Source organism: Tupaia chinensis, unplaced genomic scaffold (genome assembly GCF_000334495.1).
Source record: "Tupaia chinensis unplaced genomic scaffold, TupChi_1.0 Scaffold000101_1, whole genome shotgun sequence".
Classification (NCBI taxonomy): domain Eukaryota; kingdom Metazoa; phylum Chordata; class Mammalia; order Scandentia; family Tupaiidae; genus Tupaia; species Tupaia belangeri.
In genome coordinates, this window is record NW_006159565.1 from 1,641,771 (window position 1) to 1,666,360 (window position 24,590).

General features: G+C 45.6%; 1 protein-coding gene across 6 annotated transcripts in view; it reads right to left on the reverse strand.

Moving 5' to 3' along the window:
• The window catches only part of RADIL (Rap associating with DIL domain), a 115,091-nt gene that overhangs the window by 29,227 nt on the left and 61,274 nt on the right, over positions 1-24,590 (reverse strand). For all 6 annotated transcript variants that reach the window (XM_027769989.1, XM_014585958.2, XM_027769991.1 and 3 more), the window contains 3 exons: positions 8,657-8,904; positions 7,101-7,727; positions 4,153-4,190 (listed from right to left, as the gene is read on the reverse strand). In XM_027769989.1, coding sequence (XP_027625790.1) covers positions 4,153-4,190; positions 7,101-7,727; positions 8,657-8,904 — 913 coding nt within the window. The remainder of the gene's footprint in view (positions 1-4,152; positions 4,191-7,100; positions 7,728-8,656; positions 8,905-24,590) is intronic.

Here is a 24,590-nt window from a genome sequence, read left to right on the forward strand (position 1 = left end):
TTCTAAAAACAAACAAAAATAAAAACATAAACATGAGCTATTACCTTGCTCCTATTAAAATGGCTATTATTAAATGTCATAAAAAGGGAGCTGTGCACACTGTGGGTGGGAATGAAAATTAGTACAGCCACTAGGGAAAACATAGCGAGGTTTCTTAAGAAATTAAAAATAGGGACCAGCAGGGGGTGTAATGGCTAAGGCACTGAACTCCCACATGGCTGACCACAGTTCGAGTCCTTGACTTAGAGGCTTGAAACTGACACAGGCACGTGTGTGTATGTGCCCTGGATCCAGGGAGGAAAATGGAAGAGAAAGTATTGTGTGGCCATCCTTCCTGGGGGGGTGAATTCTCACTTTCTCTCTCTCTGCTTCTCTGTGTCTACAGAGAATGCATGCACCCTATAGCAGAAATCTCTTTTAAAAATAGAACTACCATCTAATTCAGCTATCCTGGATCTAAAGGATATATACCTAAAAGAAATGAAACCAGGTGTGTCAACGTAATATCTGCTCATTCATGTGCATTGCAACATGATCCACAGTGGCCACAATGTGAAAGCAACCTAAGTGTCCGTCAACAGATAAACAACACACAGTGTCCATACACACAATGGAATACTATTCGGCTTTAAAAAAGAAGGAAACCTACCATTTGTGACAACAAAAATGAACATGGAGAATGTTAAGTGAAATAAGCCAAGCACAGAAAGACAAATACCCCATGAATACCCTTACGCATGGAATGTAAAAAAGTTGATCTCATGGAACTATAGAGTAGAAAATGGTAATCCAGGAGCTAGGATGACTGGGTGGGGGAGTGAGGAGATGGTGGCTATAGGATATTAGTTTAGCTATACCAGAGGAATAAGTTCGAGAAATCTATTTTACAACATGGCAACCATTGCTAATGATGATGCAACATACTACATTCTTTAAAAAATACTAAAAGTGGATATTAAGTATTCTCGCTACAAAAAGAATAACTACGTGAGGTAATCCATATGTGAAACAGCAAGAATTAGTCATTCCACGATGCGTGTATACTCCAAACATCATGTCATACACAATACATACATATAATTTTATGTCAGTTAAAATAAATAATAAACTGAGTCAGCCTCATAGCCTAGTGGCTACTGTAGTTTGACTCCCAGCCCGGCAGCTTGAAAAACACCAGGTGCGTGTGGGTCCATGTCCCAAATCCCAACTGGATAGAGAAACGGGGGAGAAGGGATTGCAATGTGATCACACTCCACAGAGGTTCTCTCTCTCTCTCCCTCTCTCTTTCTCTTTCTCTCAATCTCTCTCTCACACATGCATCCTTTGGTAATTTAAATAAACAAATAACTGTAGCTTGCTATACTACAAAATTGTCATGAAGGACTTCACCCCAGAAACTTGAGAATGGTTCAACATGAGAAAACCTTAGCCTTCTTTGAGTAAACTGCCAGGCCCAGAGTCTCTCCTGTGTTAATGTAGTAACAAATTTAAGGGGAAAAAATATCTTGGTCACAGATGCAGAAAATGCATTTAGTAACATTCAGGGATCATTCACAATTTAAAAAGAAAAACACAACACAAAGATCTGAAACAAATACAGCAGAATGCTACCAACCCTCCAGGTGTGAGTTGATGGGTGATTGATATTTTCTTTACTGTTCCATATTTTGGGAATGAATCATTATTTTTAAAGGAAAAAGGGGGAGGGGACCTATAAACATGCATTAGGGATGGAAACAGGGCTGTTTTGAGGTCCTAACAATGAAAGAATGTTCTGGGGAAAGCACAATGAGTGAACAGCTGCTGGAGGCTAGCGAGGCTCTTCCTGTCAGCTCGGAGTGTGTGGTCCACCCCTACCCACACTTCAGACCAGGTAGGGCTGGAATAGAGGGTTCCAGTCTTACCTGCACCTCAGCACTTAGGAGAAGGGTGAAATAGATTCCTATCACCTGCCCCGCCTCTGGCTAGAACTCTAGTTGTCCCAGAGCAAAGCGGAAGGGAAAAGAGGCCAGCGTGTGGCCACCCCACCTACGGGTGGGTCCCGATCCCAACTCCTACAGAGACTTTGCCTTGCAAGAGATGGGGCACCCCGAGACGTTGCCTCGGCAACTTCTTGGTTTTGGTCACCTGCTGATCATCCTTTGATGCCAGTGCTACCATCCAGGGCTGGTATATACCAAGCCCCTTCCTGTCCAGCCAGGAGGCAGAGCCTGGGTCCCCCCACACAGTCCCAGACCTCAGTGTCCACAACTCACTCAACACCTAGCACTCGGATCTGACTCTGGTCTCCTGACCTCAGCTGCAGCAGGACACAGGTATTTGTGTGAGAAAGGTATTCTGAGCTCCACGCCACCTGGTCAGGTAGTGAGGAGCCTGGCCTGAGGCTCCATCTCTGCGTGACCGTCACTCCCACCTCAGTAAAATTCTTCCCTAGTTCCTTTACAGGATCTCGGTGCACATCTAAGTAAACACATGTGGCAGTGCCATGCTGTATAGATGGACCATCTGTGACAGGCGAGATATAAACAGGGATGAATGCATAGTGGTTTAACTTATGGAGGATGCCACCAATATGAGGAGCCCATGTGCCCTCCCAGGCCCTGTCTCCTCCTTTGCTGCCCAACATGACCACCACCCTCAACCTGCTTTTCTTTACAATGTTATACATGCATGTGTGTCTTCAATAGAATGGCTTAATTGTGCATGCATATGTATGTAAATACATATCTAGTCACACATCACTTAATGACAGGGATATGCCCTGAGAAATGGATTGTTAGGCAACTTCACTGGTGTGTGAACATTGCAGAGTGTGCTCACACAAACCTAGACTAGATGGTGTAATCTACTCCACAACTAGGCCATATGGCATAGCTTTCTGTACTCTTATAAGACCACCATTGTATCCACCAGGGACTGAAATGTCATTGCAATATATGACTGACTACACACACACACACACACACACACACACACACACACACACATAAAATCATGTTATAGATACTCTTCTGGGTGCCTTTTCCAGCCTTATTCTTAGATTCACCTACGCGGAGAGGCCACACATCGTGGTTCCTTCACTCCCACGGCTACAGTGTCTGCTGTGTAAACGCACTGCACTGCTGCCCGAGATGCACTGCTGCCTCCAGCACCCGCTCTCACCAATGGCCCTCTCTGTGAGGTGCTTCTCTAAGGCACATACTCAAGGCTGAGTCTGGGAGTCACAGACTCTGCCCATGTGTTTATTAGATCGAAATAGTTTCCCCAAGTCCCATCGGCAGTGTATGGGTAGAAATAGTGTTTTGTTGTTGTTTTTGATTTAGGTCTCTTGCTGTAGGGAGAGAGAGACAGAAAGAGGGAAAGTGAGAAATCACCCCCTGGGGGGCAGCCACAATGCAAAGCCTTCTTCTCCATTCTCCTCTAGGGACTATAGGCACACGCACATGTACCCAGCATGATTTTTAAGCCACCGGGTCCAGCACCCAAAACAAGGTCAGCCATGTGGGAGTCCAGCACCTTCGCCACATGCCACCTGCTGGCTCCAGAAATAGTGTTTTTATGAAAACAAACATTAGAGAGAGGAGATGGCTTGCCCTACCTCGAAACTGAGAGCGCATTCTCCTAAAGGGGCAGGTTAGTTTTTTGTTTTGTTTTGTTTTTGTTTAAGGCTTTAAAAAAAAAATCTTTATTTCTTCCAGAGAAGAGAGAGAGAGACAGGCGCCCCCAACAGTCTTGATGCCACAGTCTACTCCCAGTTTCAGCCAGCCAGGATCACGAGCATGTACAGGAGACCTGAGACCTTCCCACACACCTTCAGCAACAAGGAACACAGCATTACTGCTACAACATCGCAGCTGGCCGGCAGCTGGTTTCAACACAGTCATCAGGAGAGGTGAAAAGGAGGCGAAGGCGGGGAGGAGGACCTGGCCTCTGAGTCTAAGGATGCTCTGGAGAAATTTCCCAAACACAGAGTTTCTCAGGGTGACAATTAAACAAATGCAAAAGGCTGCTCTAAAATGCATGACAGTTTGGCAAAAGCCCAGAGATGACCCCAAGGCATCTGGGAGGCTCTTGGGATTAGGCTCCTTTGGCAAGGCAAGCCCACAGGGAACCTGGGGCTAGAGGCAGTCATGAGAGCTGGGCCGTACTTACAGTTGTGCCTGCTTCTCTGCTAGTTCTTTGGTCTTCTCCTACAATTATAAAGAATAATAAAAGCAAATATGAGAAAAACAGGATAATACAGAGAGATGGTCGCATACACATTATGCCATGTAGTGAAAAATACGACATGGTTGTCCCAGATATCCTGTGCTAAGCTGGCTGTTTATTCTGAGCTATGTCGGAAAGAACATTTTCCATTTGACTTAGATTTCTTCCCATTCCACTACTGAGTATGACCTACATGTTTCCTACAACAGAAATATTTCACAACCCCCTAGCTTGCATAACTGGCCATTTAAAAAATATTAGGCCAAACATTTTATAAATACTGTTGGGTCGTCAGAGAAGTCATGATATATTTTTCTATGTTTTTCTATGCAAAAATGCATCATGACTTTCCTGATGACCCAAGAGAATGAAGATTCTACTAACACTTTCTTTTAAAATATGATTTTAACTGTCAGATGGTATGTGGCAGAGAGGCAGAGACAGAGAGGGGGGGAGAAAGCATCCACAGTGGGGCATGGTCACACCCTCACACACCGTCTCTTTTCTCCATGTCTCTATTCTGTCAGGATTTCGGACAGGCACACATACTTGCCGTGTTTTTCAAGTCACCAGGACCAGGATTTGACTATGTGGGATCCGGTTCCATCAACCACCAGGCTATGGGGCTACTAACAATCTTATTGTTAGGCATCATAATTACATCCTTAAATGCTGTCTCTTAAAACAAAAATTTTTGCTACAGAGCACGCGTGCTTACTGAAGAGAGAGAGTGAGAAACCACCCCCAGGGTCATGCCAAAATCCCTTCTCCATTCTGCTCTTAGGATTTTAAACATGAATGCACACATGCCCCATGTATTTTTTTTTTTTTTTTGGAGAGGTTTTCACTACAGGGCACGTGCGCTCGCCAGACAGACAGAGAGAGACATAGAGACAGAAAGCAAGAAATCACCCCCGAGAGGGGATGGTCACGCCACAATCCCTTCTCCTCCATTCTCTTCTCGGGATCTTGGGCACGCATGCACACGCGCCTGGCGTGAGTTTTAAGCCACCAGGTCCGGGATGCGAACCGCGGTCGACTACGTGGGAATCCAGCAATGTAGCCATTACACTAACTGCTGGTTCCCACCCCATGTATTTTTTCAAGTCACTAAGTCTAGGACTTAAACTGCACAGTGATCATGTGTGATCCAGCTATCCTAACCATGATATCACCAGCTGGCCCTTTAAGTGCTATTAAAAATAAAGCTTACTTAGGGACCAGCAGATGGTGTGGTGGTTAAGGCATTGGACTCCCACATGGCCAACCACGGTTCAAATCCCAGACCCGGAGATTTGCTCTCTCACTTTCCCTTTCTCTCTCTATGTGTCTCTTGCTGGTCAAATGAAAAAAAAAAAAAAAGATAATAGCAAATAAAATAAGTAGTTCTTTTTTACTTATTTCTTCCATGAGAGAGAGAGAGAAAGGCACCCTCAACAGTGGCTATACCACCACCTAACCCCAACACACACATTTCTAAATGCCAGTCACAGGAATCATGAGTAAATAGGCTTATGTGCATGAATATTTACACATAACTTTAAATTTCCCATCAGGGACACAGGTTCAGCCAACATTTTCTGTGCTGTCATTATTCTTGCTTTAGCACTTTTTATCTGACTAAACATAAGCCTGATTCCTGACTTTGAACAGCAGTGTGAACCAGCACATGCCACCGCTGCTGGGCCTTAAATGTGGACTTTAACAGGAGAAATCGGTCAGGTTTCTGCATAGCCAAATGTTTTCCCTTTCTCATTTCTGCCTAGGATCGCAGGGCCAGGATTAGCGAGGGTCTCTGAACCACGCTGAATAACCACAAGTCTTTGGGTCCTTGAGAGTTAAGCCACAGTGTGAGGGAGTGGGAGTGACGGGGATGCAGCCAGGCGGCTTATCCAGAGCTGGGATGCCCATCAGGCCCTCCAACAGTCCAAGATAATCCTCCTGGAGCAGTGCTGCCTCCCAGGAGGTGCTAGACGGTGCCTGGAGCCATTTGTGCATGTGCTGGGGTGCCCCAAGCACCTTGTGGGCCGAGGCCAGGATGTGTACAAGGCACAGGACAGACCCCTGCCCACAACATCCAAGGGACTAACGTACAGAGATCCTGTCCCGAAGGAAAGTTGGTCAATGTGAAAACGTCAGCTGGCCCTGCGCCTCCACTACCAAGCTGGGCCAACTCAGATGGGCAGCAGCTTAAGACGCCCCAGTGGGAGCTTAGGACACTTGCCCTGTGGGGGCCTTCCAAGTCTCTTGGGCAGCGCCTGTGAGAACTCTCGACTGCACCTTCACCTAACAAAGGCCTGGGGTACCCCATTCCCAGGCAGGTGATAGCACCGGGCTGGGCTGGACCACATGGGTGGGGGATACAGGCTCAGAGCCCAGGAAGTGACTGCTGTCCTCCGCCTCCCCACCCCTCACAAGGGCCAAGTGCTGCAGCAGGTGCTCTGAAGTCTCCAAGGGGCCTGGGGTGCAGGCAGGCAGGGAAGGCCTGCCCTTAGCCCCTCTAGTAATTCCCAGGCAGGTGATAGCACCGGGCTGGGCTGGACCACATGGGTGGGGGATACAGGCTCAGAGCCCAGGAAGTGACTGCTGTCCTCCGCCTCCCCACCCCTCACAAGGGCCAAGTGCTGCAGCAGGTGCTCTGAAGTCTCCAAGGGGCCTGGGGGTGCAGGCAGGCAGGGAAGGCCTGCCCTTAGCCCCTCCAGTACCATGGGGGCACCAGAGCTGTGGCACCTCTGCCACAGCTAGAGGATGCTGTGGGCATAGGCTACATCCAGACCCCTGTGCCCCCACACCACTGACCCAGACTGTCTCACAGATCACTCTGGCTATTCTGGCTGTGACCAAAGGCCACATCCACCTGTTCCCCCTCCCTATTCCCCCACACCACTGACCCAGACTGTCTCACGGATCATCCTGGCTATCTTGAGCAGGAGCTGTCCGAATGTGCCCGGCTCGAAGTGGGTGGCTGAATGCTGGATGCAGAGGCAGAGCAGAAAGGCAGGTGTCAGCTTGTGGTCATCACCCCCTGGTTCGATCAGCGTCATGATCCTCTGCAGCAGTGCATCCTCCACGTCAGGCTCAAACTCAAGGTGCAGCTGCCGCCTCCGGGGCAGAGTAGTCAGCGTAGAGGGGGTCCGGGCCCTGAGCGCAGCACCGCACATCCTGCAGCTCTGTGGCACGGCCCGGAGGCGGGCCAGGGCACGGGCAGGCAGGGGTTGGGCCTGTGCAGGGTCCTTGAACAGCAGCAGGTAGTAGAGGCCCAGGGAGAGCAGGTCTCCATGATGTAGCACCACAGTCCTCCGCCCCACCTCAGAGAAGTTGACTGAGATGGGCGCCCCGGGGATGGGCTCCAGCACCAGCCTCTCCCTGGCCTGGCCGCTGCCCGAGAGCTGGTGCCGGCGGATGGTGCAGTGCAGGGGCAGGATGTCGGGGGCCGAAAGGCTGATGCTGGGCTTGCTGGAGGGGGTCCGCTGGCCTACCGTGTGCCGGTCCCGGTTGAGCACGTACACCAGGCTGTCCTGAAACACAGACAGACAATCAGGGCAGGACTGGTGCAGCAGGAAAGAAAAGGGATGGAAAGTGTCCAGTTCTGTGGTTACTAAGTCATGTGCTGGGACTCCTGTCCCCAGGGTCTCTCCATATCATGGGCCAAACCCACATCAGAGCCCCTGGCAGCTCTGAGGGACCTGCCTTTGCTGCCCTAGCCTGACTCAGGGGAGCCTCAGTGGCACATGGAGACCCAGGAACGACCCAGCTTTGAGACAGTGAAAGGCCAGGGGAGAGCCGACCTGGAACAGCCAACTCTCCCCGAGGTGCTCCCCATAAATCTGTGTGAGCAGCGTTCCTGCTGTCCAGCTCAGCAGAAAAGACATCTCCTAAGGCTTGGGCACCAGCAGCCCTGACACTTAATGTGCTCGTGGACGAGGGGCGGGAGAGAAGCTGAACAAACAAAGACACCAAGCAGGGAGTCCACTGAGGGCAAGATCCCTCTAGCCCAGACACTGCTGACGTAAATGGCAAGAAATGGCTCTGGGGTGGGCACGGGGTGGAGTAGGCTTTTTTCTGGGCCTTCTTTGAGCATGCAGTCACCAGTAGTGACTCAGTGTCCACCACCTCCTGGGCAAGGAAGCAGACTGACCCTGGTCACCTGCCCACTCTTCCTCCAGGCCAGGACTGGACATGGCCTAAGAAGCCACCTGGACAGAGGTAGGGAGTCTCCATGAGGGGCCTGGCACCAAAGGCAGAGCACTCTGGGCTCAGATAAGTGAGAAGCCCCTCCTGTGCCTCCTGTCATTACCTGGAGGGGCCAGCACAGGGCTCCCCACCCACCCTGTAGTCATCGCAGGACTAAGTCCATGGCAGGAGAAGCCCACATCTCAGTCGACTTCTGCTGACCCCTGTGGCCGCTCGCCTAGGCAGGCAGGAATTAGAAGGGGAGGAGGCTCACGTGCTGCTGGCTGTATCCCTGCAGGAGGAGCAGGTGCGGGCACTGGTAGAGGGAGTAGCGCATGGTGTCCTGGCCAGGCTCCTCAGGGGCCTGGGAGGCGTCAGGCAGGGTGGTGGCTGGACTCAGGCTGGTCTCGCTGACCGTGCGCCGCAGCCGGGGCCGAGGGGGGCTCCCGCCACCTCCTGAGGCCAGGAGTGGAGTCCCCTTCGCACGACTCCGTTGCAGCCTCCGGGCTTGGGCATTTATCCCTGAAAAAGCAGCACCGCAGAGTGAACAGTCAGGGATCTACTGAGCCCAACTCCTGGCCCTCCTGAGTGCAAGTCCCACTAAGCCAATTCTGATGCCTGACACCAACTGTCCTGGAACAGCTCGTCTATGGGAGGCTTGAGGACTCTGCCTCTTTAAAGGGCCTCTTTAAAGGGCCACTAGGAGATCCCGGAAAAGTGACTCCCCAGGGTAGTCACAAACCAGGCAGTCTGACTGTCCACATCCCAAGGTTCAGAAAGGCTCACACCCAAAGACACACCTCAGCCAGCCCCACCAGCCGCACCAAAGTCCTCAGGCATCAAATGCACTGAACATTTTCCCCACGGCAGCATTAGCCTAAGCAGGCCACCCCCAGAGTTCTGCCCCATTCTCCCAGCCCGCCTATACATCAGGTGAAACTTCTCCAGGGGTAGGAGGTAGGAATGTTTTGATTAGATGAGATGGAACCAGTCATTATCCTCCCCCACTTTACAAGGAGGAAGTGGCCAAGTTGCCACATTGCCCCCGCCCACTGAGCTGCCGCCGGTCTGCTTCTGCCCCAGCACACCTATCTGCTCTCCTAGAGACTACCTCCAACACCCCCAGATCAGAGCAGGCATGCGCGCACACACACACAAATTAGTGCAGGCACACACATGCACAAACACATGCATGCCCCCAAACACTCTCACACACACACACATAAATGCATGTACACAAACACATGCACATCACATGCACACATACAAACACACAGAAACACATACACACAGAGAAACACATGCACACACATGAACACAAAGGCACAACAGGCATAATACGTAAACACGGATACACAGGTACACGAACATAAATATATGCAAGTCCACAGATACAAACACACACACACACACAAACACATGCACACACAGCCCAGAAATAACACACACCTGCTAAAAGACTTTTAAAATTTCATACTCATAAATACAGGAAGCATCCTCTAAGCTGACACTGCTGGGAAAGCTGACAGCAGGAAGGATGGAGCCCACGAAAATCCCTCCAATGTTCCCAGCTGACCTGGTGCTTTCTCTTCTGAGTCCTGCTGGGTCCCCTTTATGCAGCCTTTCAGGTTAAGCTCCGTCCCCATCTGTGGCGTCCTTTCCTCCAGCCATTCCAAACAAATCAGACAAAAGCCAGAGGAAGGGAGGCCAGCAAGCTGGCCCTTACCTGGAGCTGGCCGCCGAGCCCTGCCCTTGCAGAAGGCAGCCTGCGCATCCGCAGCCGCAGGGGGCCCAGCCGCAGTGAGGCTGCCAGGCTGGAGGCTGCTCCCGCCGCTCCTTCCTGCTTGCTGCAGAGCCCAGTTCAGCCCAGCCAAATGGCAGGTGCAGAACAGGTGGGCCCCGACCTTCTGCCATGTCCCACACACTACCCTTGCAAGAATGGCAGGCCCCACACCTTGGCCTCATCACACAACCATGCAGCCATATCTGAGAAGAAAAATAAATAAAAAGCCCAAAGAGATGTTCCAGCGCCCAGGCTTTCCCAAATCTAGGATGAGGTTGCAGGGAGGAGGCACCTCAAAATGACCTTTCAGCAGTGCTGGGCTATGGAGACAGAGAGGCTGCTTTCCTCTTAGATCCCCAGGGGTTCCCAGATGGCCTGACCACAGGCAAGCAGTGCAAGATGTTCCCTGCCGCTGTTCCCAGGGGCTGCAGTCCTGTGCAGGAGGCTTACGGCTGGCCGAACTCTCTCCTCTAGGCAGGGTTCTGCATCTAAGCCCACCCTTTCCAGGGTCCTGTGGGCTACAGCTATGCTTTCTAGCCTGCACATCAGATTCTGGCGAGCCCCATGTGCTTGGCAGAGGACCAAGGCTGCAGAGCACTGGCCCAAGGGCTGCCAGCCTATGTCTGGGAACCTGAGCATAAGACCTCTGCCAAGTAGCAGCACTTTGGGGCAGGTAAGGGGTGAGGTGGCAGCAGCCTCACTGCCACCTCTGGCATGGCCAGCACAGCTAGGGTATGCAGCAATCTAAGCATCTCCTGCTCCTTAGCTCTCTGCTGCAGGATGTCCTGGAGGACTCGCACACACTCTCACGTTCCCCACACCAGGACAGCTGCTGCAGAGCCACCCACATTAGCAAAGCCCCAGATACATTCAAGCACTCCCCCCCACCCCCAGGAGCCATTCATCCACTGGATAGAGAAACTGCAGAGGGAAAAGGGCCAGACGTGCACGTAGCTGGCAACTGGGTAAAGCAAACCGCAGAATAACATACACACTGTAACATCACTGGTTTACAGCTTCTGAAAAGAACCCCAACTGTCACTTGGTATTGCTCATGGCTTATATATAAGCACAAGTAAAAACTGTCTTTTAAAACAGAAAAGGTACACAGTAAATTCTTATTATGGCTGTTCTCCTAGGCACAGAGGGAATTGTCTAAAGTGTGGGGGGAAGGGCTCAAACTTCCTCTGATTTAACATAATATGCCATATATAATAGGCTATTCAATATTATATATAACATACAATTATTTGTATCATAATAATTTTATATCATGTTTACTTATTTTATTGAACAAAATTTTAAACAAATATACAAAATCTTTACCTGCCAACTCTGGAGAAAGGCACCCAGGTGTCAGTTAGATGCAACTGATTCTTTACACTTTATTCTATTTATTTGTTTTTTAAGATAGATTTGTGCTATAGGATACATGTATATGCCAGAGAAACAGAGAGAGAAATAACCCCTCAGTGGGATGGCCACACCACAATCCCTTCTTTTTCATTCTCTCAGGATTCTGGACACACAAACACACACACACACACACACACACACACACACACACACACACACACACCACTGTGAGTTTCAAGCTGCTGGGTCCAGGACTCAAACTGCAGTCAACCACACGGGAGTCCAGCACCTTAACCACTACACCATCTGTTGGTCCCTATACTTTCAAAAACATGTCATAAAGTGAGAATCACAGAAGTTTCAAAGGTCTCTCACTTGTGCCTGACTATGACCTGGTCCCTGTCCCAGGTCGAGGCTACAGGAGGGAGACCTTAGCACCTGTGTCTCAAGGGAGACAGTGCCCTGAGGAAGGTCTCATGCAGAAAGCTACACCCACTTTGTGTTTGCAAGTAACATGGGGACAAATTTGCAGAGCCAGGGGAATTTCACTGGGGAATTTTACTAAAACTGGGGGAAATCAGACAATTATAAAGTGAGCCCTATTAATAGCTGAGGATACACTGTTCAAATAAACTCTACAAAACTCTGAACAGAAACCTTCCTGCAAGGTTTGGGTTGAGTGTGACAGGAGTCAGGGCATGTGGGGCAGCATCACTCACCAAGTGGATTCCAGAAACCTTCAAAAGAACGGAGTGGCCCCACTGCTGGACCCAGCATGGAGTGTTCAAGGTCCTCAGACCTGACATCATGTTACTGAGGAAGAGCAGATCATGGAGTTTGCCATTTGAAGGGTATTACAGGAGGGGTCTTGCCATGAGCAAGGGCACCCTAGGGGTCCCTACACAACCATTTAAGGAATTTTGCCAACATGAAGGAAATTCCGTGATAATTACATTATGAGGAATCCATAACTTCACAACAAATTAGTTCTAATAAGAAAAATGGCAAGAGGGATAAAGCCTTTTACAGTGCAGAATGCTGGATGGAAAGTTATTCATCTTAAATAAAAATGCTGCACTTTCCCATGAGATGGAGGAGCTACACCCCACGGCTGGGGAGCCCAAACACACCCATTTCTTTTATTGACTTTCCTCCATGAGACAGGCAAGACACGCTGACCAAATTCAGCCAGAGTCAGCTTTGGCTCTAGCTCCCTCCTTTCATTCAAGTATCACTAGGAATTCTGCTCTGGTATGACTGAGTTCAGTGGGATCGGTGATTTTTACTGGGTAGGACTGAGGGATAGCCCGGAATCTGTATTTTGTAAAAGCTGTCTGGAAGGTTCCAGGACACAGAAGCCAAATAAAAAAACCACTGCCAGAACTCTCCTCATTCTCTAAAGCCCTAACCATCTACAATAATTTATTGTTTTCTTTTAGAATTATTTTATTTTATTATTTTTAAAAGAATTATTTTATTTAACTTTATTTATTTTAATTTGACCAGAGAGGGAGAGAGAGAGAGAAAGTAAGAGAGCAACCCACCAGGTCCGGGACTCAAACCATGGTCAGCCATGTGGGAGTTCAGCGCCCTTAACCACCACACCACCCACCGGTTCCTACAATAATTCCTTACAAGGAGAAAGTGAAAACCCACAGAGCACTTGGAAATCTTCAACAAGAACCTACAACATTTATTTAGTTTGCATTTCTAATTCTTCTCCAGATAAAATGTCTGTCAGTTCCTAGAGAGAAAGTTGGCAGACACGAGGCTCCCTGGTTCCCCTTATTTATCTGCTCTCTAGTGGAGGAGAAAAAGAACTCAGCACAAGAACGAAGGAGCATTTGGGTAACTGGGACTTGGGAGGCCGCTGGCTCCATGCCAGGTTGTCCATCCCGAGGACAATAGGAACCTGCCACCCAAGAGAACCTGGAACAGCACTAGCAGGCATCCTCAAGGGGAACACAAGTGAGCACACAGACCCTGACTTGGACGCTGTGACACTGGAACTGCGGACACAGCAGAGTGCTCAGAAAGTGTGACAGAGACAGTGGCAGAGCACCCGCGTCCCCTCACTGGAGGTGCTGGAGCAAGCAGCCCTGGATGAAAGCCCTGAACACGTGTTCTGCAGGGTGACCAGCTGGCTCATTATCCTAGATCAGACACTGCGAGACAATGCAGGGCCTGAGGTGTGTGTGCAGGGGGTGACATCATGGGCCACGCAGGTCTTTCACACAACACCTTCCTGTTGTCCCCACAAGAAAGTGTCTGACATACCCTCCGGGAAGAAGAGGGGATGTGGTACACTAGGGTGGCAACAGCTGGAACCTGTCACCAGAGCTCCCCGCACTGGCTCTAACCTGGCTTTAGGACAGAAAATAAAATAATAATAATAATAATAATAATAATAATAATATTAGCTCTTTTCCCGAACATCCCAAGCTCCTCTACAAAATCCCCTATAGGACGAATCCAGTTTTTCTCTTCTCTGCCTCACTCTGCAGGTTTAAAACAACATGATGTAACTGAGAAATCTTCCCCTGTTCTATCCCCATTCCCCAGCTGGAGGAGACCTCAGAAATGAGGTGACTACAAACAGAGATGGAGGGGCAATGAAACGCTCTCATACTGGGGAATTTTACTAAAACTGGGAGAAATCAGACAATTATAAAGTCAGCCCTAATAATAGCTGAGGATACGCTATTCAAATAAACTCTACAAAAATTGCTGCAAAAGATCGAGGTCAACATGTTTTAAACCAATCTTTGACCTAGAATACTCTTTTCTAAGTTAGCAAAGAACATGGGGCTCTATAAGTCAATCAAGCAACCCTTGAAGTGAAAACTTTCAAAAGGTACAAAAAAGAACTACTTACGGATAATTTGGTAAGCACCTCTTTACAGTCAAACTTATTCTGGGTGTTTAGCACTGAATTTCATTTCATTCTCACCATAAACCCTATATAAAGGACTGTGGCTATGTGGGAATATATTAACTTAGATTTTTAGGATCAATATTCTGTCATTAGGGAAAAAATTCTAAAGAAAATATATATTGAAATCTCCCCTCCCCAGTTAGAAACAAGTCACAGATGCCGGCAATGACTATTTCTATTCGACATCGTAGTGGAGGGCCTAAGCACAGGAAGACAAAGAAAACAAGTAAAAAGGATAAGGATTGAAAAGGAAGAAATTAAATCATAATTATATTATAGACGATATAATTTTATATGCAGAAAATTCAAATGTATCTATGGACAAATTATTAGAATTAACAAGTAAATTTGCCAGAGTGTACACAAAGATTTTTTTTTTTTTGAAGGGTTTTGCCAAAGGGTGTGTGCGCTTGCCAGAGAGGAAAGAGACAGAGAAAAGGTGAGAGGGAAAGTAAGAAATTATCCCCTGGGGAGGAGGACCATGCTGTAATTCCTTCTCCTCCTGGGATTTGGGGCATGCATGTACATGTACTTAGTGTGATTTTTCAAGTTGCCAAGTCTGGGACTCGAACCCTGTTTAGCTATGTGCTAGTCTAACCTCTTAACCACTACACAACCTGCTGGCCCCTACACAAAGATTCTTACGCAGGGGTTAAAAAGCACTGATAAAAGTGAAAACTGACCATGAACACAACGACAGGGTCAGCTCCTAAAAGCTTGTCATAAAGAGCCAGAACGTTTCCAGCATCTCTAATTTATTAAAGATAAAATGCCAACCTGACTAAAAATTAGATATAAAATTTAAGCGTTTTTTGCAGAATTTCAGTGTAAATTGAATTCACAGCCTCACCAAGTCTCTCAAGTGAAAGCCAAAGTGTTGACTAAGAAGGAGTGGAACCCGAAACTTGGAATAAGGAAATCTTGGTGGACTCAAATGAAGCTGAGAAACTTGAACTAGGCAAAATAAAACTGTATTTTTTAGGAACAAATAAATGGGTGGTAATACTATTTTAAAAACGAAAAAGTTATTTTTACAAAAGAAGGACATGGATACTTGCTGAGGGGAATTCCGAGGGGAAGAGAAAGGGCTGAACTCAGGACACTCAGAGGGAAGGGGTGCTGACAATACTGTTTCTTGACCCAACAGAAAAATCAAGGAGGATCCACATGCCCTGCAAGTATGACTCATGTACATAGTGTTCACTTTAAAGTATTCACTGAAGTAACCGTGCAGGTTTTCTGTTTCTGCCCTTTTCTGCACACAGTTTATTCCACAACACACACACACACACACCCACCCACACACACACACACACACACACACACACACAAAACCAGCCACAGTTTCACAGCTGCGCTGCTAAATCTTTCTAGGGTAAAGGGAATACAGATCGCTTTTCTATGGAATGGTCCCTGCTGGGTAAGCTGAGGACACGTATTGAGTCAGAGAGGACCAGGAACAAGGAGCAGATTCTTCTGAGGGTTCTGCCTTCTGGAAGCGAATGGAGGCTGTCCTCCTCCCTAGAATCAGACAGCATGCCACAACCACGTCTGCACCAGTAGTTCTTAAAGACAGGTACCATGCAGGGCAGCAATCCTCTGGCAAAATACAGATGTCCTGGGCCCCCAGATTTACCCTTCACCCAGGAGGAAGGAGGTCCATGAAAACTTCTGAGGGAATGATGGAGGTGGGGAGCTACTCTGTTTAAAGAATCCGATTTCTTAAGCTGCCTTATGAGTACACAGGTGGTTCAGTAAATTATTCTGTACCAACTTCGTACACTTGAAGTATTTCAAAGTAAAGAAGAGGACAGTAATGAGAGACAATTACAGAATGAGAAATATGATTTATAAAATTCTAGAACCTGTTCAACTTCACAAATACAAAAAGAAATGCAAACTAGAATGACAAGGTATATTTTTCTCCCTGTCAAATTAGCAAAAATTGGAACCAGCAGGTGGCGTAGTAGTTAAGGCACTGGACTCCCCCACAGTTAGAGTCCCGGACCCAGCACTCGATACATACCGGGTGCATGTGTGTGCTTGCGTGCCCAAAATCCCAAGAAGAGAATAGAGGAGAGGGGATTGCTGTGGTGCCACTCCCCCGGGGAGTGATTTCTGACTTTCTATTTCTCTCTCTCCTCGGGGGGGTGACCCACCCCTTGGGAAAAAAATCCAAAAAAAAAAAAAAAAAAAAAAAAAAGAAAGAAATTAGCAAAAACAATTTTAAATGTCTTTTTTTTTGGGGGGGGGGTGGTTTTGCTATAGGGTATGTGCTCTCACCAGACAGACAGAGAGAGACAGAGAAAGCAAGAAATCACCCCCCGGGGGGGATGACCACGCTGCAATCCCTTCTCCTCCATTCTCTTCTTGGGATCTTAGGCACGCACGCACACGTGCCCGGCGTAAGTTTAAGACACTGGGTCCGGGACTCGAACCACGGTCGACTACATGGGAGTCCAGCAACATAGCCATTATGCCAACTGCTGGTCCCAAAAAATTTAAATGTCTTTTTAATTCTAGAGGACACATGTGCTCACGAGAGAGAGAGTACTCCATCCCCCAACCAAAGAGGCCCGATCACACCACATCAGCCATTGGGATCAGACTCCCTTATACAGGGCCCATCCAGCAATATTCTTAAATGATAGAATCAAATGATAGTGAAGATAGAAAGTCAGACATTTCAAAAACTGCTGGTGGGAATATAAACAGGCACAGCTACACCCCAAATTTTGAAAATGCATGTACCTATAGAGATATTACTATCTATATCAAAATTAAATAGAGGTATATCTATACCTAAAAATGTATCCATCTTTTCACAAAATAATCTGACTTTGAAGTTGCTACAGAAATAATCATAAAAGAGTTGAACATTTCTGTACAAAGCTGTTCACGGAAGCTCTACTAGTAAATAGAGAAAAATGGAAAACATGCTAACCATCCAGTGGAGACACAGGAACATCCATTGACCACCATTAAAAATGAGGTCCATGGGCCAGTAGGTAGTGTGGAGGTTAAGACAGCTGGATCCCACGAAGCCAGCTCCATGGCTTGAGTCCTGAACGCAACACCTTGAGAAACACACTGGGCATGTGTGCATCAGTGCCCAAAATCCTGAGAAGAGAATGCAGGAGAAAGGACTGTGGTGCAGGCATCCCTACAGGGAATGATTTTCTCACTTTCCCTCTCTCTATCTCTGTCTCTCTGGCAAGTACATGTGATCTATGGCAAAAATCTAAAAAAGAAAAAAAAAGATATTCATGATATGAGGAAATAAATATATCAAGTAAAAAACAAAACAAAACAAAACAAAAACACACCACATGGGGCCAGCAGGTGGCGTGGTGGTCAAAGGCACTGGATTTCCACATGGCCAACCATGGTTTGAGTCCTGACCTGGCAGCTTACTTACTCGCTTTCCCTGTCCTTCTCTCTCTCTCTCTCTCTCTCTCTCTCTCTGTCTCTCCCTGGTAAAATAAAAAAAATAATAAAAACAAATGGAACTAAAAATAAACAATTCTTTAAAAAAAAACACTGCAGAGGATACATAATTATGTACATAGGTTGATTTAAATAATGTAAGAAAACAGATGCATATACTAAGAAAAAACTAGAATGAAAAGCCCAAAATGCTAACAGTGATTCTCTCAAGGAGAGAGACCTGATGGTGATTTTACTCTACCTTATACTTTCCCTTGTTTCCAAATTTTCGACAATGGCGAGATCCTTTTTTTTTTTTTTTTAAGAATTATCTTATTTAAATTTATTTATTTATTTTAATTTGACCAGAGAGAAAGAGAGAGAGAGAGAGAGAAAGTGAGAAAGCAAGCCTCCAGGTCTGGGACTCGAACTGCAGTTGGCCATGTGGGAGTTTAGTGCCCTTAACCACCACACTACCTACCGGCCCCAAGAGATCCTATTTTTTAGAGGGGGGGAGAATGAATGAATTTATGTACCTATATGTATGCATGTATTTAGACAGGATCTTGCTCGGTGGCAATCCTCCTGCCACAATCTCCCAGCTAAGATCACAGGTAAATGTCATGTTGCTTGGCTCCTTCCTTTTCAGAGGTTTTGTTTTTTGTTTTTGTTTTGTTTTGTTTTGTTTTTAAGAGAGATTTTTGCTATAGGGTGTGTGTGCTCGCTTGACAGAGACACAGAGACAGAGCTATAGAAAGCAAGGAATTACCCCCTAAGTGGGGATGGCCACATGGCAATCCCTTCTCCTCCATTCTCCTCTAGGGATTTTGGGCACATGCACACACATGCCCAACATGAGTTTGGTTTTTTTTCTTCTTTTTTTTTGGAGAGGTTTTTGCTATAGGGCACGTGTGCTCTCCAGACAGACACAGAGAGAGAGAGACAGAAAGCGAGAAATCACTCCCAGGGGGGATGGCCACGCCGCAATCCCTTCTCCTCCATTCTCCTCTCAGGATCTTGGGCACGCACACACACGCGCCCGGCGTGAGTTTAAGCCACCAGGTCTGGGACTCGAACCGCAGTCGACTACGTGGGAGTCCAGCGACATAGCCATTACGCTAACTGCTGGTCCCCCAACATGAGTTTTAAGCCAGCAGGTCCGGGACTCAAACCACAGTCAATTACATGAGAGCCAGCAACGTAGCCATTACATCATCTGCTGGCCCCCCAGCCCGGCTCCTTTTTAGGTGGCGTCTCGCAATGTTGTCCAGGCCAGCCTGGAGTTTGTGATCCTCCAGTCTCAGCCTCCTGAGTTGCTGGGATTACAGGAATACACTCCTATGTCCAGCCTTTAGATTGGACTGGAAATTGAACCTGGGCCTCCCATGTGATCCCAGGCTATGGGGCATGGCATCTTACCAGCACATGCCACCACAGCTGAGCCATGAATTATTTTTTTTAAAGTACTGAAGAGTATTATTTCCATGATAAAACTTGGACCTTCTCTTACTAATTAGAGTCTCACTCAGGGAATAACATCCCCTCTCTGAGAAGCAACTAAAAACCCAATTAAGATAATGGGTAACTGAGGAGATAAAATGCTTAAGCCATTTGTTAGTTGGTCACAGATGGAAATAGAGCCTTCCAGGGCTGTGCTGCAGAGGGAGCACTGTGGCATAACCAAGAGACCAAAAAGGCTGTATCTGATTACCCTGAGATGGCTCTGAACCTTTCCTAGAGAGGATCATAGTAAACAACAGCAGCCAGCAGGCTGTGCTGGGCATGGCACTGAGGTGTCACAAACTCATACAACCTATGGGGGCTATTTTGTTTTTATCTTTTTGTTTTTCCTTTACTAGAGAGAAAAAGAGGGAGAGAGAAAGAAAGAAGAAGGAGACAGACAGAGACAGGTGCTCTCCACAGGGTCTCTTTATGTCGTGACCCTTCAGGTCCAGCCTCCCAGTTAGCTAGAATTACACGTAACCAGCCCTGGTCTGGCATATTCAAGTAAGCCTGGGAACCAAGCCTGGCACTCTTATGTGACTTCCAACTTCCAAGTGATCGCACAACTGTGGCCACTGCTGCTGGGCCTCTTTTTTTTTGAAAGACAGGATTTTGCCATGTTGTGATCTACCTGCCTCAGCCTCCTGGAATCTCTGGGATTACAGGAGCAGGACACTAAGTCTAGGTCAGACCGAATCAAACTTGGGCCTCCCATGTGGTCCCAACTTGCAGAGTACAACATCTTAGCAGTGCAGGACACCGCAGCTGAGCCTGCAGGAGGCCACTATGTGGGGGGAAAAACTCCTATATTGCGTTAAAGTTACTATTACCTGAGCAAATGCAATTCCTAACCGACAAAGAGGTTTTCAAGAGATTACTCTAGTACTGGGTTTTAATTATAAAATATTTTACACACATAAAGGCATTATTATTAGTTGAATAAAATGAACACCATTTCATCCACCACCTAAAACCATTTCTAGTCCATCTACTTTCCCACATTAGTGCACCTTCCTGCCTAGTCCTCGCCTCTTATTCTACCAACAGAAGCCATGATTCTGGATTCTGCATTTCACATTCCCTTACTTTCATTTTTAGTTAATACATACATTTTTATAACCCTCTATCATACTACTCGACTTTGCTTGTTTCTAAACCCTTATATAAACTGTACATGCTACATATTTTTCTGCAATTTGTTTTTTCCCCTCAATGAGATAAATCACTGTTGATACATGTAGCTATGGCTCATTTATTTTCACAGTTTTATAATATTTAAACCGTGAATTCACTAGTATTTAGTCATTTCATTGATGGACACAGGAGTTGTTTTGAGTTTTAGTTATTACGAACCACTGCTTATAACACTCTTGACCTGGGAACCAGCAGATGGTGTAGTAGTTATGTCGCAGGACTCCCACATGGCCAACTGTGGTTCAAGTCCCTGACCCAGTGGCCTGAAAATCACACCAGGTTCATCTGTGTGCATGCCCAAGATCCCAGGAGGAGAATGGAGAATGGATTGCAGTGTGGCCATTCCCACTGGGGGGGTTGATTTCTCACTCTCCCTCTCACTCTCTCTCTCCAACAAGCACACATGCTCTAAGGCAAAAACTTCTCAAAAAAAAAAAAAAGAGAGAGAGAGAGAGAAAAGAGAAACGTAACCCTCTTGACCTGTTTTTTGGCTAATCTTGGACAGAGTATCCTAGGAAAATGCTCCCTGACTTGACACCATTACATGTATAGAAAATCATATTTACACGGCATAATAGAGGTTCATTAAAGTGCGTGTAGCATTCTGAATAAGTCTGTGGGTCCACAGACTCTGGCCACTCCAAGAGCTAAGGGCATCAGTAAGATGAAGCATATCTTAGTGCCCCACATGATGGTGGGATCCTATGAGTAGAAAAATGGAAACAGAAGGTGTGGGCATGTCCACGTTACTAGATAGGTCTGAATTATTTCCCAAAGGAGTCAGATAATTTGCACTCGCATTGATACCATGCTAGATTTCCCACTGCTCCTCACCCTCATCAAACCTAGATACATTTATTTTTTTTACAAAACCAAACACCCCATATTTGTCGGGATAGTTCGGCATGAACACGTTTCTCTGAGTGGGAAGGCTATGGATTAGAAATAGATGTAATAACAAACATACAAAGACACACAAGTATAGAAAAGTGAGAATTGGGTGGGCACAGCTTCTCTGATGGAAAAGTTGTGACCAGAACTAGTCTTAGATTTATTTTTTTAAAGGGCAGAAAATGGGGGAATATGTGGAGAGCAGCCAATATAGAAACATGTGATTAAAACATGTGGCCTGTAGACACGTGTAGAAACATGCTTCCATAAACTACTCTAACAAGGCTATTGAGAAGCATCTACATACAAAAGCAGTATCTGCCTATTGTAAATAGTTGTCTTCCTGTTGTTATTAATACCCAATACCCCCATACTGCCCAGTAAGGGGCTAAAGGAAGTCACATGTGTTTATCAAATTGTCCCCCAAAAAGATCAGAGAAATTATATGGCGCCAGTCATCTTTACATCTTCAGACGATTTACATCCAAAACCAACTGGCTTTTGCATTCCAATTTCTCCTCCCTTATTCTCTTTGCAGTCCACTTCCTTCTTCCCGACTCCTTTTACATCCCAATTGACTACTCTCCACACTTATTGACAAGATTGTGCACCTTTTCATGTTCATTGGCCATTTCTAGCTCTTCTTCTGTGAAATGTCTATGCAATTCTTTTGCCCCCCCTTTTTTATTGAGTTGATCTTTTAAAATAGATTTTTTGGGGAGGAGGGCTGCCTTGAAATATTCTGGGTAGTATCATTTGTCAGTTTTATGTATTACAAAATCTTCTCCCAGCTTTTGGTTGTTTTTCACTTTTCCCAGTTCATTGCTTGATGAACAGAATCTCCTTTTTTTCTATTAATCTCTTCCTTTATGGCTTGAGCTTTTTGTGTCTTTAGGAAATTATTTTCCATGCTATTATTGATTTCTAATTTATTGTACTATAATCAGAGAACAAGGTCTATAAATCAGACACTTGGAAATATGTTCACTATTACTTTCTGAGCTAGCATGAGGTTAATTTCTAAATATATCCAACACTTACTTGAAAATAATATGCATGTTCCCAATTATTTGGTGAATTATTTTGGTGAAGTGTTGGCTAGATCATGGCAAATGACAGCTGGGGGAATAGGTGACAAGTCTAGCCCTGAACATCTGTTTATATAGTGTCTATGGCTGATTTTCCCCAACAAAAGAAGAGTTAGGTAGCTGTGACAGAGATCCTCTGGCTTCACAAAACTGAAAATATGTACTATCCGGGCTTTACATAAAATGTTGACCAACAACTACACTAGATTGTGCTCATAAACTGTTTTCCTTCTATTTTGTATCTCCTTGTTATCAATTAATGAAAGAGCTGTTTTAAGTCTTTCTGTAATAATGACACAATTGGCAATTTATGCTAACCTTTGCTTCATTATTTCATGTTCAGGCTAATTTTATTAGGTGCTAACAGTTTTAAATCATTCCATTTTCCTCATGGCATTATTACTTCTACTGTTAATGCAGTGGGGTCTTTTCATCCTACTAATTATTTTTGCTTTGAAATTTGTTTGAATGACATTGTTACTAGTTTTTCTTTACTAGCACATCTTTTTCTATCCTTTCATGTCCTTATATTTTGGAGGTGTCTCTCATGAATAAAACAGCACTCAGCTGGACAGTTTCCCATTGAATGTGACAAACTTTGTCTTTTAGTAAGGAAGTTTGGTCCATTTATTGTAGTGACAGATATATGAGAGGTCTTCAAAAAGCTCAAGGAGAATGCATATTATGAAAAAAAAAAAAAACTATGCATGAACTTCAAAAGGTTTTTACACCAAAATAAACCGCTAACTTGAATTCCATTTTCCCACAAACTTTTTGAAGTTCTCTCACATTTGGTCTCGTTTCCACTTGAGATTGTATTTTCTTTTTATCATATATTTTCTATACATTTCTTCTTTTTCTTTGTTGCTTTGTTTTTGTTTTGTTTTGTTTTAATTTCCAAAGGGCATATCCCCTTCACCAGAGACAGAGAAGGAGGAAGCACCTCCCCTCCCCCATAGGGTGAGTCATGCTGTAATCCCTTTCCTCTATTTTTCCTTCCTGTCAGGATTTTGAGCACATAGGCACACATGCCCAACATGTTTTTCAAGCTGCTGGGGCCAGGATTCAAACTGTAGTCAGCCATGTGGGATTCAGCTCCCTTAACCACTACGGTATAGGGCCGAGATTCTTTTGCATTAAGATTTTTCAGATTTTTTCAGCTCCTTTATTAAACTTTTCATGGTTCCTCTAACTTATAACATACATTCTAGATTTAGTAAGGTTGAAAAGTTAATCAGTCTCTTTATCCTCCTTCAGAACTATGTAAGAACATGTGAACTCTTGTCAGATTCAAATATTATTATTGTGTAGTATTTTAGTTTCACTTTGCTTGCTTGTTTGCCCTGTTAATGTGGTTTTAATGGAGAAATATATCATCTGCTTTTAAAATCGTGCTTAAAAATATAAGGAGAACAAAACAAAGAAAATTCTAGTCATTAAACATTACATACATTATGTAAAAAAATTAGTCTGATATTCAGGTAATGAAAACTAAAATGAAAAAGTCTCATGTTTCCATCTTGGTAAAACAAGTACAGTTACATAAAACATTTATTAAAAACAATTTTTCCTCAATATGTAGACAAAATGACAAGACTAAATTTGTGCCTGGCAATTTCAACCTAACATCCTAGCTATTCAAAACAGTCAGGTATCATGTACACTTTTCCTGATTTATTGGGTTATTGGGAAAGTCATAACACATGAAAAAATGCATTATGACTTTCCCAATAACCCAATATTATTGTGGTAGAATAGTAACATGATTGCACAAGGCAAAGATAAGAGAAACAGGAATATTGTGTACTGAACATCAGAAACTAATGGTGAGAAGAAAGTCTTTATTTTTTTTTTTTAAGGATTACTTGTTCAATTTTACTTATTTATTTATTATTATTAAATTTGACCAGAGAGAGACAGAAAGCAGGAAAGTGAGAAAGCATGCCGCTAGGTCCAGGACTCAAACCACGGTCATCCAGGTGGGAGTCCAGCCCCCTAACCACCACACCACTTGCCAGCCCCAAGAAGAAAT